At 35.8% G+C, this 16,063-nt stretch overlaps 1 protein-coding gene across 4 annotated transcripts in view; it reads right to left on the minus strand.

Moving 5' to 3' along the window:
- The window catches only part of LOC145252615 (opsin-5-like), a 1,137,249-nt gene that overhangs the window by 564,765 nt on the left and 556,421 nt on the right, over nucleotides 1-16,063 (minus strand). The window contains exon 1 of one of the 4 annotated variants that reach the window (XM_080112330.1): nucleotides 1,889-3,383. The exons of the other annotated variants lie outside the window; for them this stretch is intronic. Within the exon in view, the coding sequence (XP_079968456.1) occupies nucleotides 1,889-2,569 (681 nt within the window). The 5' untranslated portion in view covers nucleotides 2,570-3,383. Of the gene's footprint in view, nucleotides 1-1,888; nucleotides 3,384-16,063 lie in introns of those variants that run through there. 4 annotated transcript variants of the gene reach the window in all.

Below are 16,063 nucleotides of genomic sequence, written 5' to 3' on the forward strand. Positions count from 1 at the left end.
TGGTCCTTGCTAGTCATAGCTAGTCATAGCTTGCAGCATCTGCCGGAACAGATACTACACTTTGAGATATTAAATCTTTTATTCATGTTAAAAAATACAGAAAAAAAAAAGACCAACTAAAGCTTGTAATTACCAAATAATTCAACCATGACTAAGTGATTCACAATTCTATTTTTCGGCCATCAACACTAAGAATTAAACCTTCAAACTTTTTTTTTTTACAAAGAAGTCATCACTTATTAAGGCCCGCAGAACATTCAAGGATAAGGGTTAATGAGTGTACCGTAGTCAATAAAAAATGGTCGTAATAATCGTTAGTAGTTGGAATTGAGTGAATTGGATTACTTAAGGGGACGGCTTATCAAGAATTTGTTCACGTTAGACTTGAAGACAATATTCAGGAGAATATCACCTTACAATTGATTTTTCAACTACCCTAATCACTGTGCCACGGATCCTTGCGAATAGTACATATTTGGAAGACTTTAACCTATTTTTATTTTTATTAGTAATTATTAGTACCTGCACAGATGATTCCTGAAAAATGAAACACTAGTATCTGTAGGAATTTGAATTATTCTAATAATAATTATGCCCCCCCCCGTCAAGAAGTCGAATCTTATGACTGACCACATTCAAGTTTAAGTCGGTCACTTGGGGTTTCATGCGCAGATCATGATGTTATGATCATTAGATTACTCTGGAATCTTGACATTTAATAATAAATGTTTAAATTTAAACTGTAATTCTCGCGGTTAACGTTGACCGTGAGGTTCGTTCCTTGCTAATGGAGTAAGAGATGGCTTCGTGGCCGGATTCGAATCTCCCGATCGGCTGTAATCGTGATTCCCCGCACTGATTATTCCCGAAAAGATGAAACACTAGTGTCTGTAGGTATTTATATTATTACAGTAATAGGTATATATATATATATATATATATATATATATATATATATATATATATATATATATACATACATATTTATATATATTTATATATATGAATATATATATACATATTTATATATATAAATATTTATGCATATATATATATATATGTATGTATATGTGTGTGTTTTTATTTGTTTTTGTAGCGATATTCTTTGAACGAAATCAATTATTTATACGAAAGTGCATTTTTACCTAAATACGAGTTCGGAATAATTTTCCGTTTCACCAATTTGGTACCCCCTAAATGGGGTGCGGCATATATATATATATATATATATATATATATATATATATACTTCGTTATACGATTTCTCAACATGAGTGACCCTAACGATGTTCGAAATTATATATATATATATATATATATATATATATATCATACAAATCGCTCCAGACAAGACATAAAGCCGCTTCATGCCATATATATATATATATATATATATATATATATATATATATATATATATATAATGGAAGATTAATAAGAGAAGATACAGATGGATTTAAAAAAATAAGAGCGTAATATTTCTTTATATATGTTATAGAAGGTCAAACAACATCAGTTCCGTCGGTTTCAAATCAAAACAAAAGAAAATAAATAGCTGGCTGCTTATGTTGAACTCTCTGTAGCCTTTGTTTGGATTTGAAACTTTAAAACAACGGTACCAATATACTTTAAACTTTTGTAAGCCCCCCCACATATACATATATATATATATATATATATATATATATATATATATATATATATATATAAATATATATATATATAAATACATATATATATATATATTTATATATATATGGAGAGAGAGAGAGACAGAGGCAGAGCAGAGACAGGGATAGCAAAATCAGTAAATCAATAATACGTACGCGGTAACAAAGAATGTGTGTATAAAAAACGTAGTAAATCGAATAAATGAAATGACACTTACCGTCATGAAAATCTTTATGTACGAAAATCCAAGTGCCATCATAGGAATTAATAAACACCATATCAATAGCATGATAAGATAGCTGGTGGCCGCTGTCGTTTTGCCCTGCCAATCCACGCTGCAGGCAATACCGTTAATCTCAGTCACGTAACCATTCCAGCCCAGCAGGGGCATCACAGCCCAAAAAAGCGCCCAAAAAGAACAGCCGGCTACGCAGACCACAGAAGTCCGCATGCTAATCGTCACCGTCCTCATCGTATGTACTATCAGAACATAACGGTCCACCGAGATGGCCGTGAGAAGCGATATAGCAGTCAACCCGAGGAAGGTCATCGTAAAACCGTACCATACGCACACAGTCCGACCAAAGTACCAATGACGCATCGCGCTCGACACAATCGCCAACGGGTTGCCGAGGGTCGCGATGAGAAAGTCGCATACCGACAGCGTGACGATGAAAACGTTGGTCGGCGTCAAAAGCTCCTTACGGACAATGAAAAGGATGATGACAGATCCGTTTAAAAAGAAGGCTCCGGCAGAGAAGAAAGCAAGCACGAGGGCTACGCTCAGCCCGACCTCGGTCGTAATAACGATCTCCTGGTGACCCCGCACGGTCACGGGAATGTTACGTAAAGTTTGTGACATGGAATAATAAATTTCCGTGCTGTTGTTCAGCTCCATGACCTTTGACACGGACAGGGGGTTACTCTTGGCGGTCTTTACCCCCGCTTTCGCAAAATCATCTGTCTTCGTTTATATGTCCCACTGGTTCATCAACTATTTCTTTTTTTTTTTTTTATTTAAATTTTTTTTTTTTTTTACCTTCTATCTCTCCCACGCTTGTACTGTCTTTTACATGTTCTGTGTTTGTTTTTTCTTTAGTGACCTGCGAAATGATTTTAATAACAAATGCTATAAACAAAAACAAGAATAGTTTTAGGCGATTAAAAAAAACAAAAACAAAACAATGTATATATGCATGTATGTATATATATATGCATGCAAGCATGTATCTATCTATCTATCTATCTATCTATCTATCACAATCTATTTCTATTCATCAACTTCTAAATCTCTCCACCCTTTATATGTATCTATTTATTTATCTACGTATTTATCTACCTATCTATCTATTTTATCTATCTAACTCTCTATCTGTATGTCCATCGATATATTTACCTACTTATCTATCTGTCTATCTGTCGTTTTATTTACCTGAATACCTTTCTTTTTATCTATCTTTCTATCTTTCTATCTATCCATCTACCTACCTACCGACCTACCTACCTACCTACCGACCTATCACAGTTGAGTTATCTATCTATTTGAGTGATCTTGAGTATCCATGCATGCATCCATATATATATATATATATATATGTATATATATATATATATGCATATACATCTTTTAACAACAAAATATAAAAGTACGTAAGTATATATAAATGTCTTATTACAGACATTCATCTCTATTTCAATACTTCTTTTATATATATATATATATATATATATATATATATATATATATGTATGTGTGTGTATGTGTGTATGTATATGTCTAACTCTCTACTTGACTATTACTATTACTCTTATATGCATAAACATGCACATGTCTGTGTATGCATATATATATATATATATATATATATATATATATATATATGTATATGTGTGTGTGTGTGTGTGTGTGTGTGTGTGTGTGTGTGTGTGTGTGTATACACGTGGATATGGCTGTGTGCCAAGCTCTTTTTGCGTCTCTGTTAACTCTTCCACGCCTCGAGGCCAGAGTAAGAAACAAGGTCAGTTTTTAATGTAAAGAAAATCTTGCTGCTCCTAAAGAAACACTGGAAATTATGACACACAAAATTCATTTCCTCAGGCTTATATGAGAACTGATTCTACACTTTGATCATTTTCAAAAAGCTACGTAAGGTCATTCTGTCTTTTCAATGTTTTTGTTTTGTTCTTTCTGTCTCTCTTGCCCCCTTCCTAGGTTTCTATATTTCATGTCATTCTTTCTTATTTACCCTTTTTCTACCTTTTCTCTCGTTCTGTTGGCCTATTTCGCGCTCATGATCTCTATTTGTCCGTCCGCCTGTTTATATAATATATATATATATATATATATATATATATATATATATATATATATATATCTGTGTGTGTAAATAAATATATATATATATATATATATTTATATTTAGCACACTATGTCCATTATCAATATATCAATCAATCAATATCTCTATCTAGCTACCTATATAATCTATCAATTTATCGATCTCACACTGTCTTTCTATTTGTGCCTTTTTTCTTTATCTGTCCGTCTATCTTTCTATCTATCTATCTCTCTATCTATCCAACGTACGCTGTCTATATGTATGTATGTATGTATGTATGTATGTATGTATCTATCTATCTATCTATCTATCTATCTATCTATCTATCTAGCTAGCTATGTATGTATCTATCTAGCTATCTACTTATCTATCTATCTGTCTATCTATCTATTATCCAAGTATTTATATGCTGACACTGTCACTATATTCAAGGTCCTTTCGTATCTTAGCGTAAATCTACACTCTACACTCACCATCCTGATTTGATTTGCGTAAAAAAAAAACTAGCTCTAATCAATATTCAATAAAACACGTGTTTCTTTTCTTCTTCTTTGGCACTATACATCCATTTGCCAGTTACTTGTCTTCCGATATCGTTTTTTTTTCTTTGTTTCCACTTTTTTTCCGTCCGTGAAATCGATCGGCCTTCTGTTGATCAATATCAATCAATCCACCCTTCTGTGTCGTGTAATGGATTGTGTCTCCATCGCTCGGCTCGTCTATTGATTCGTTCGCGCGTTTCCGCGTTCGTCGCTCATTCTGACTGCGAGTCGGCAGCACCGCGCGCTCAGCGCTTGCCTTTATATTACGCCATCCTCCACGAAACCTCCCTTTTTTTTTTCCTCCATTATATTTTATGATTATCATAATTATTTTCCTTTTTTTTCTTTTTTACATCCCTTTTCTTTTTTTCTTTTTTCTTTTATTGTTTAAGCCAGAGATTAAGCTGTACCCTGCGGATTAGACAGGAAAAAAGCTACCTTCTCATCGCCAGCAATACGAACAACCTAATGAACTCTTCCCTAATCTTCCAAAAGTATATATCGCGCACGCGCGTGCGCACGCGCATGCGCACGCGCGTGCGCACGCACACACACATTAGTATATACGCGTCTATACACTAGTTCAATAATGCTCAACTTATGCAGAAGAAGATATACACACACGTATACACACAGATATGTGCACCTCCGCATATATATATATATATACACACACACACACATATATATATATATATATATATATATATATATATATATATATATATACTAGCGGAAACTGTGAAAATTCTACAAAGGATCATTCGTTAGTAATATATTGATGTTGGTATATTGGGGATATTCAGCATAAATGGATATGCTCTGATATTATTGCACCTATTTACAATGACTCCCCCACGGGACAGAGTTAAACACCAGGGTCGTTTTTTCTTTAGCATGGAGAAAAGGACAAAAATAAAAATTGTCTCAGTCGTGAGGGATTTCTCCTCCACTGAAAGAGAACGACAAATGGAAGCCCCGCATCTGAAGAACATATACTACACTTTGATCTTGGCTAAATTGCCAAATTATTGTAGCTCTTTTGTTAAAACTGAAAAAGTATTTATCTAAGCTAGTACGAACGTTAGTAAAGTACGCTTAAATATGATATTTTAGTTCTTGCAGATTTCGTATATATTATTATAGAGTTAATGTTGTATCGGTGTTTATATATGATAAAGTTTCGATTTCAAAAATGTAAAATATATATTCATGTGAGTTGGATGCATCAGTTTGAATTGAAACTGAAACCAAAACTTACGAAAAAAAATATAGATAACGTGAATTCCTTCAGCTATAATCAAAACCGAAAAAAAATTATGAAGAATTCTTGGTAAAAGTATTTATAAAACAATAAATGACTTGAGTGCCTTCAGCTAAAATCGAAACCGAGACCCAGACTTCTGAAGAATTATTGGTAAACTTATTTATAAAAGGTAAATGATTGTTTCCAGTTGTCCTGGATTTCTCCTTGCCACCGGACTCAAACAGTGCCGATACAGGAGAGGCGTGGTTAGAGATTGCGTGACCCTTGCCTAACAATTAAACGCGCAGCTGGCCCTACGGGGGGTGGCATCCTTTGTCTTCGAGACTAAACGGAGGCATCGATACATATAAAGACAGACCATGGATACCCACTGTAAGGGTGCCTGCGCGTGAAATTTTTGTGGCAAGAGTTGCGCAATCTCAACCATACCTCTCCTAAGTCGACATTGTTGAATACCAGTGGCAAATGGAGGTTCAGGACGACTGGAAACAATGCCGAGATAAGCGGTAAGCACATGCAGCACCTAAAATTCCCAAATTGTCACCCATCTGGTACTAGACAGGCTCAACGATGCTTAAAGCTTAGTTTATTGATAGTATTTTTTTTTTTTTAGATTTTATTTATATTAAGCAACGCTTATATAATGTATATATATATATATATATATGTATATATATATGTATATATATATATATATATATATATATATATATATATATATATACTACCTAAGTATATACGCGTCTATACACAAGGACGATAATGCCCTACCTATGTACATATATACGAACACACACACACACACACACACACACACACACACAAGGCTGATTTTTAATGTGAGGAGTGAAGGGGAAATGGGGACCAACTCCCCGGGGAGTAGGGGAGCTGGATAGTGACAATTGGTATGAAGGGTTGCCCCTACATTGACCAAGGTCTTATATGTGGGGGCAACCCCACATATGGTCTTTGCTTGCAGTATCTGCCGGAACAGATGGTATTTATTTGCTCCCCCACCGAGCAAATTAGGCACAATGCCGATTTGTGAGGAGTGAAGGGGAAATGTGGACCAACTCCCCGGGGAGTAGGGGAGCTGGATAGTGACAATTAGTATGAAGGGTTGCCCCTACATTGACCAATGTCTTATATGTGGGGGAAACCCCACATATGGTCTTTGCTTGCAATATCTGCCAGAACAGATACTAATTAATTCCATACTTGTTTTTTTCTGTTTTCTTTTGGGATGATAATCTTTAGTTAACTATTACGTGTAATTATATTCATGCAGATATTCTACATGATTTATACTTTCGTAATATTTCCGTAAAAATTGTTATAGTAAACACAAACCTCTTTCTATATATATTTATGGAAGCGTATTTATAATTGTTTAAAAAATTTTGCCTACCAAACTCCTCTGTCAGTTTTTGGTCTACAGACATGAACTTTCATATATAGGGTATTCGAACCTATGCGAAACTTTATATTTGAGTTTTAACCGGGGAAAATGGGTACAAATGTGTCAAAATTAAAAAAAAAACAATGGAACTTGCCAGGTGATTATCGAACGACGGCATTACGAATATGCATGCCTAACGTAATAGTTATTGGTTCACTTTTAACCTTTAGATTGTAACAAATTTCTCTTCATGACGTCATAGGAAAAAGTAAATCGTAAGCTAAACTTTTTGGTTTCGATTCTTAGTGGTGGCGCACGAGTTGTTTATTATTTATTCATTTATTTTTAACTTTTTAAATCATTACTATATATTTAATTTAATATAATATAATATAATACGAAATCTTGACTAATCGAAACATCATATTTAAGCGTATTTTACGACCGGGCAATGCCGGGTAGACTGCTAGTATATACATATATATATATATATATATATATATATATATATATATATATATATATATATATTGGATTTTTATCGTATCTTTTTCTCCCTTTTTCCCGTTTCTTGCTTTCTCAATCCCCTTGAATCCATATAAACTGTCTCGAACTGTTAAATGGCTTTTTTATGCAGACATGATAAACTTCATATCATTTGTTTTCTGTGATGCATTAATCTACGAAATTTATTGTATATTTTGCAAATCGCTTCCCTTTGAAGAGAAGAATTGTATTCTTCGAAACTCCATAGAATAAGGGTTTTCTTGCTTTATTTGTATTCCTTGTCGAATAATAAAATTTGTATACTTTCCTCATATTTTTATAATTTTTCTAGAAAATTTTAATAAATTTTTAATATCAAGATTTTTATTGTATATTATAATATATATATATATACGTATATATATATGTATGTATATATACATATATGTATATATATACATATATATATATATTTTACACAGTGGTACCCACTTATCAAGGCCCGGAAGCCACTCAGGGATGAGGGTTATTGCAAGTACATTACGTTAGTATGGAGATTTGATGAAGTGTTACACTTAAGGAGGCGGTTCATTAGGAATTTGTTAACGTTGGACTTGACGACATCCAAGTTGTAGTCAGGTGGGAAGCAGACAGACGGAACAGAGTTCCACAGGCGTGCAGTTCTAAGAAAGAAGCTTTTTTCATGGAATCCACGTTTTGATTAAGGCACAGGTAAAAGGGTGGAAATTTTTCACAGTGGATTCAGCTAGACGGGTGTTTTTCGTGAAAGATTGGCGAGGGGGCAGAGATTGGAGTTCAGAGGAGCACCTGCCATGAAAATAACGATAACACAAGGATAGGCTCGCAACGTCTCTTCTGTGGGAGAGAGGTTGCAGGGTAGAGAAAAGGGCATCCCCAATTAAAACACGAAGTCTATTTTGTACTCTGTCAAGGCAGGATAGGCTGTTTTTAGCAGCTCCTGCCCAGATATGGCAGCAGTATTCCATCCTTGGACGTACTTGGCTTTTATATAGATAGAGAATTGCATCAGTAGTGAGATATCTTCTAGAGCGGTAGAAGGATCCCACCATCTTTCCAGCGACCTTGGCAACAGACTTGATGTACGTGTTCCATTTCAGATCAGGAGTAAAGGTCAAACCCAGAAGCTTGTCAGAACACGGGGCCTTTCCCAGACGAGAGCCATCCATCCCAATTGATGCCAGATGGGGATCAGAGCGTTGATGATGTAAGGATAGGAGTTTGGTTTTAGATGCATTAAAGGTAACCAGCCACGTCTTCCCCCACTGAACCACGCGCTCGAGATCAGAGGAGAGAGAATCCGAGAGAACTTTGTCATTTACAGCCTTTGATGTGTTACCGTAGATGGTCGGGTCATCAGCATAGATGTCAACGAATGATTTAAGTATGTGTTTAGGGAGGTCATTGATGTAGATCAGGAAGGGAGTTGGGCCCAGGATTGACCCCTGAGGGACTCCAGCATTAATACTGCAGGCCTCTGATTTTTGTCCATCGACCACTACTCTTATGAACCTATCGGAGAGAAATGATTTAATGATTGAGAAAACATTTCCAGTTATACCGTAGCTGGAAATCTTGTGAAGTAGACCCTTATGCCATACCTTGTCGAAGGCCTTTGATATGTCAAGAGCAATTGCCCTAGAAAGGAAGCCTTTGTCAAGAGATTCACTAATTCTGTGAGATATAAACGTCAGCACATCTGCGGTAGATCTTGCAGAGCGGAAACCATATTGTGTGTCACTAAGAAGGTTGTTTCTGTTGAGGTGGTTTACTATTTCTCTATTTAATATGGATTTCAGCAACTTACTTATAACACACAGGAGACTTTATATATACATATATATATTATGGTCAGGTCATGTCATATGCTACTTGTACCATGTAACCCAGTACTACCTGCCTCATGGTCGTGTCACAGGCGACTAAACTGTTTCCCCCACCAGGCTTGTTTGATGAGGAGGGCGGCTAGTTTCCCTGAATGATTAAAAACAAGACCTTCCAAAGGGCAAATGAACCCTTTTTCGGGGTCAATGGTCAACTAGAAGCATGTATATTTGTGTGTATGTATATATGTGTTGGGGTGGAGAGGGCCCCCGTAAGCCGTAGTGACGGCACCCTTTCTAGGAGAAGCGAATCTCTGATTTAAAAAAAAAAAAAACACAAAGAGGGAGACCAGTATCCGCATTAAGCTGGTCTGCAGTTTTGTTTGTTGCTGGCTATCTTGCTCTTGCTTGTTGCTGGATCTCAACATTTTGAACCGAAATTATATTTAATTCTATCACCATTCAACCAATTTTTACTCTTCTCCTTCATTCATTTTTCTAAATTACGCCTTGTCTCGGCAGCCGAGTCTAACGCATATCTTATGTTTATTTTAACAATATTATTGCAATTCTCTCCTCTTTTCCATGTACCTATTTATGAATTATTCCACAGATTTCGGCCTTTTGGATTATTTTGGACCATCTTCCAATTACGTGATTCCCTTGGAGTTTACTTGGGCAAATGGAAATTTTACTAACTTTCTTGGACTTACATTTTTTGATTTTACCGTCATTGGATACTTTACCTTTCACCTGACTATCCATTCACGTGAAATCACTTTTTTCTTCACCATATTCCTTCTGCTTCACTTTTTGTTATCAGGTAAGATCTTTGACATACTTTCAGTTTCATCAAATACTTTTGTAAGCAAAATCCGATCACGCATTTTGCTAAATCCTACCCTCTGATGTAAAGGAAAGTATTACTTCGAAACTCCGCGGATTAAGGACTATCCACTCTTTTTAGTGTTTCCATTTCAAATTAAATACGTTTTTGACTGTTTTACAAAGAGTTTTTAAGATGTTTTTTTTAACTATTTGCACAAAAGAAAACGCACCTGTCTTGAATCAAAGCAAACGATTCGATATCCCATTAGATTGATCAATATCATTGATAAACGATAATAAAAAATAGTCACTATAAACGCTTTACTGCAGCTTCATGGTATCACCAAACGCCCGTTGTGTTTTGTACAGGTAGCAATCGAAGAAAAAGCTAGCGTAACGATGTGTATTTTTTTATATTTGTATTAATAAAAAAAACACGTGACATACGTGGTTCCGTGTATAGAAACTGTCTATGTTCCTAGTTTTGCTCATTAATTCATACCATTTCTGTTGATCGGTGATACTGTGAAACTGCAGTAAATTGTTCAAAATAAGAATATTTCATTATCTTTTATTAAACACGCGTCTGTCCAGTTTTGCCACATCCGGTAAGGTCGCTTGCGCGGGAAGTCTATTTGAAAGCATTGGTTGCGTAATTACTAACCGCCCCTCTCCTGAACTGGAATTACCTGAGTTCAGTGGAAAGAAAATGTTTAGGACGACTCGAAACACTGCCAAGATAAGTTTTTTTTTTTTTTTTTTTTTACATAGTGGTCACCACTTATCAAGGCCCGGAAGCCACTCAGGGATAAGGGTTATTGCAAGTACATTACGTTAGTGTGGCGATTTCATGAAGTGTTTACTTAAGGGGGCGGTTCATTAGGAATTTGTTAACGTTGGACTTGAAGACATCCAAGTTGTAGTCAGGTGGGAAGCAGGCAGACGGAACAGAGTTCCACAGGCGTGCAGTTCTAAAAAAGAAGCTTTGTTCATGGAATCCACGTTTTGATTTAGGCACAGATAAAGAGTGGGAGAAATGTTTCACAGTGGATTCAGCTAGACGGATGAATTAGTTTTATTGTGGAGTTTCCGTTCTCCTAGACGAGTTGACTTGAGAGTCTAATTATCCTAATAAGACGTCATTATGAACTCTATTTGAGAGGTTGAAGAAAATTTGGTTTGAATACTCGCATATCTATGTGGAAATGTACGAGGTGCTTTCGGTAAGTTTCCAAACCTTTTTGTACATGCATTTAATATTGTCATAGACTTTTGAAAATTCAGTATATTATTGCTATGCATCTTATAGGATAACTGAATACTTTTTTTAAAATATAATTTCATGTTTCAAATAAACAAATAAAGCAGGAATTGGAATACACCCTACTAAAGCTTAGTTAATTACAAATATGTAATATGGACATGAGGACAATTATGAAGAACGACTGTGCAATAAATTCTGTTTTAAACTTGGAAAATTCCAAGGAAACGTATGGAATGCTTCAGACTGCCTTTGGACCATCTTGCATAAATAAAGCATCTAGCATAATAGATTCAAGGACGGCATGGAGTCTGTAAGGGATGGCAAAATAAAAAAATTAGGTATAAGGACCTTCGTGTGTCTATAGCAGTAATAAGTACATAGTTCGATGTCAGTGTTTGAACTGTACACGCAGTTATTTGCGAGGAGCTGAAGAAATAGAAGGTGTTCCCGAATTTTGCCCCAAGGGTGTGCCATACTTGTCACAGGCTATTGGACCAAGATGAGCGTAAAGACAGTTTATCACCCTTCCTATAGTCCAGACCTTGCTCCGTGTGACTTTTGGTTATTCCCCAAGCTCAAGGAAAATTTAAGAGGCTGTCATTATGAGACAAGTGAGAAGACGAAATAAGAGTGTGACGAGAGACATTTACACGCTCATACCGGGATACGTCCATACGGCTTTCCAGAAGTTGTTAGAACTGTACAAAAAGTGCACTGCAACCGAAGGAGATTACTTCAACAAGGACTAGAGTTTCATGTGTGTACTATGAATAAAAGTGCCCATACAAAAAAGAAAAGCCTGGAACTTATTTAAGGCACCTTGTAGTGCTCGTCCAAGAACGGGGCCCATTGACTTCTGAGAATTTACTCATTACACATGTAAGCATATTTCGAAATAAATTAAATTATAATTATTATAATTATCTATCTATTTATATATCTATAAAAGTGAACGTGTCTGTGTATCAGTCTGTCTGTGTATTTGTGTGTGTGTGTGTGTGTGTGTGTATTTCCCTACGCAATAACTGTCAATTTTTAGTCTACAGATTCGAAATTTGATATACTGGGTACTGAGATTTGAGAAAATAGATGTGATCCGTTTTCGGCTAGAGATTTGGCTGTTAATGGGGCAAAGTTAAACGATTTGACCTTTGAGAACTCTACTAAACTCCTCCGCCAAATTTGGGTCTAAACACTTGAAATTTTAGATATAGGTTCTTTGGACATGGATCTAACTTAATAACTTTATTTGAGTGAAAACAATAAATGTAAAGGGGATATAATAGGGGTCAAAGTTTAAAAAATTGACCTCTGCAGTTTCTACCGAATTACTCAGACAATTTCTGGTCTAAACATTTAAAATTTTACATAAAGGGTACTCAGAGATAGGGCAAGCTTTTTTAATAGGTTTGGGTCGAAAATTTTTAGTTACCAATATATAAATGTATATATATATATGTATATATATATATATATATATATATATATATATATATATATATATATATATATATATTAAAAATAAGAGAAAAATGGTGACCGAGGAAATAAAAATGTTTGAGGAGGAAAAAAGAAAAGCTACTGCTGTTACTCAAGCCAAGCAATGTGCGTGGACAACATGGAGTGATATTGAGCCAGTTAAATTATCATGGAACACCTTAATCGAAATGGAACCACTGGCGATATCATACCTTTTGAGGTCTACATATGACCTACTGCCATGCGCATCGAATCTCAAACAATGGGGATATATAGATTCTGATCTATGTACTATATGTCAAAAAGAGCGCGGTACCTTGCGTCACGTCTTGTCTGCATGCTCAAAATCCCTCCCAATGTTTACATGGCGACACAACCAGGTTCTAGAAGTGCTGGTTGAGATAATATCATCCCAGTGTATATTATCTAACAAACAGCCTGTAACAACTAGTGAACCCAGGGTTCAATTTTGCCAGGAAGGCAAATGTCCATCAAAGAGGAAAAATAAATTGAATCCCAATATGAAGTTATTGAATGGGGCAAAGGATTGGAAAGTTTCAGCAGATCTGAAGACATCTTTGAAATTTCCAGTGCACATCCTCCAAACAGAAAAGCGGCCTGATATTTTGCTCTGGTCTGACTCTAAAAAGAGTATATTTTTAATCGAGCTAACTGTCCCTTGGGAAGAAAATTTCTCAGAGGCTCATGAACGAAAGAAAGATCGGTACGAATGCGTGCGTGCCGAGTGTATAGAAAAGGGATGGATGTGCAATGTGATGCCTATCGAGGTTGGATGTCGAGGATTTTTAGGACACTCCACCATTTCGCTTCTTTCGAAAATAGGCGTCACTGGAAGGGATTTTAAAAAAACAAAAATGTCGCCTGCAAACAATTGTTAGACAGGCGTCATGCTGGATCTGGCGCAATTCGAAGACATTTGCAAAGAGAGCATAATATTGTCGACTTCTTCCGTTCTCGGGCTGCTCTGGAAAAAAAAGAGAGAGGGAGGGGAAAAGAAAAGGAAAGAAAAAGAAGGAAGGGGGGAAAGAAGGAAAAAAAGGGAAATTAAAGAGAAAAATAAATAAATAAAATTTAAATTAAAATTAACAAGTTAAAAACAAAAATGAAAAAGTTAAAAACAGCGTTTTTCCTCTGCTTGAATATGCCAGCTAATTTTTTTTTTTTTTAATCCTATTTATTGCTTTGCCCAGCAGCAATAGCTGCTGGTGGCGCCAGGGGTGGCAGTCCCGCTTTAGCCACCGAAACTGTGTCATCACCTCTGGTTAGCGGCTGATGAGGGCAAAGTAAAAGCACATGTGGTCACATGTTGTATGTAGAATATATATATATATATATATATATATATATATATATGTGTGTGTGTGTGTGTGTGTGTGTGTGTGTGTGTTTTCATGTGTGCCTAAAACTTTCGACAAAGGCGGCGGATTTTTATAAGATCAGTATCGTTTTGAAGTTTACCTTTTAGACGAGAAATATCGAAAAATTGGCTAAAAATATTAATATCTTCACCGGCAACTGGGCACTTTTCTACAGGAGGGGGCGCTTCTTTCGCTGACATTTTTGAAAGTCATCCTCTCCTTTTTATTTTCTAGCCTTAATTAAAACCCACCTCCCTTCCGATTTGGTGGTAGTCGTAACGACAAAACGTCAGATTTCCCCCCCCCGTTCTTTTCGTCCTTCGCGATACGGGTTCGAGCCTGCCTTTCTACCACCACTTTTTTTTTTTTTTTGCTCAACACACTCATCCAAACACCCGGACAACGCCGGGCTGAAATGCTAGTTATTAATAAAACTCTAATTTTTATTGATCACTTATGAAGAATATTATTCATAAGTCCACTGTCCATTTTATTAATACATTCAAATTTCATACACACACACACAAACAAAAACACACATATGTATATCTATATATCTATCTATATATCTATAAAAGTGAAGGTGTCTGTCCGTTTGTTAGTCTGAGTACTATCCTTACGCAATAACTCTGTAAATATTTAGTCTACAGACTCGAAATTTGATATACAGGGTACTGAGATTTGGGAAAATCGATGTGATCGGTTTTGGTTAGAAATTTGTCTGTTAAGGGATCAAAGTTCAATGATATGACCTTTGAGAACTCTATCAAACTCCTCCAACAATTTTGGGTCTAAACACTTGATATTTTTGATATAGGTTCTTTGACATGGATCTAACCTCATAAATAAATGTTAACTGGTCATAGTAAGGGTCAAATTTAAAAATAGTAGCCCCCTTTTTTTCGCTCAAGATACACTTCCAAATACCCGGGTAACGCCGAGCACCCATGCTCGTATATATATAAAAGTGAACGTGTCTGTGTGTGTGTGTATATTTCCCTACGCAATAACTCTGTATATTTTTAGTTCACAGACTCGAAATTTGATATACAGGGTAGTGAGATTTGGGAAAATCGACCTGATCGGTTTTCGGAAAGAGATTTGGCTGTTAAGGGGTTAAAGTTCAACGATTTGACCTTTGAGAACTATACCAAACTCCTCCGAGAGTTTTGGGTCTAAACACTTGAAATTGCAGATATAGGTTCCCTGGACATGGATCTAACTTAATAACTTGATTAGCGTCCAAAACAATAAATTTTAAGGGATCATAATAGGGATCAAAAGTAAAAAAAAATACCCGTTTTTCGGGGTTTTTTTTCTCAGCATACACCTCCAAACACCCGGGAAAGCTGGGCACTCATAAGTGAACGTGTCTGTATATTTGTGTATCTATGTGTCTGTGTGTGTTTGTCTGTGTGTGTACATTTCCCTACGAAATAAGTCTGTCAATTTAAAGTCTACTGACTCGAAATTTGATATACAGGGTACTGAGATTTTTGAAAATCTATGTTATCCTTTTTCGGTCAGAGATTTGGCTGTTAAGGGGT

This window comes from Euprymna scolopes, chromosome 29, assembly GCF_053919585.1.
Source record: "Euprymna scolopes isolate OS-2025 chromosome 29, ASM5391958v1, whole genome shotgun sequence".
NCBI lineage: Eukaryota > Metazoa > Mollusca > Cephalopoda > Sepiida > Sepiolidae > Euprymna > Euprymna scolopes.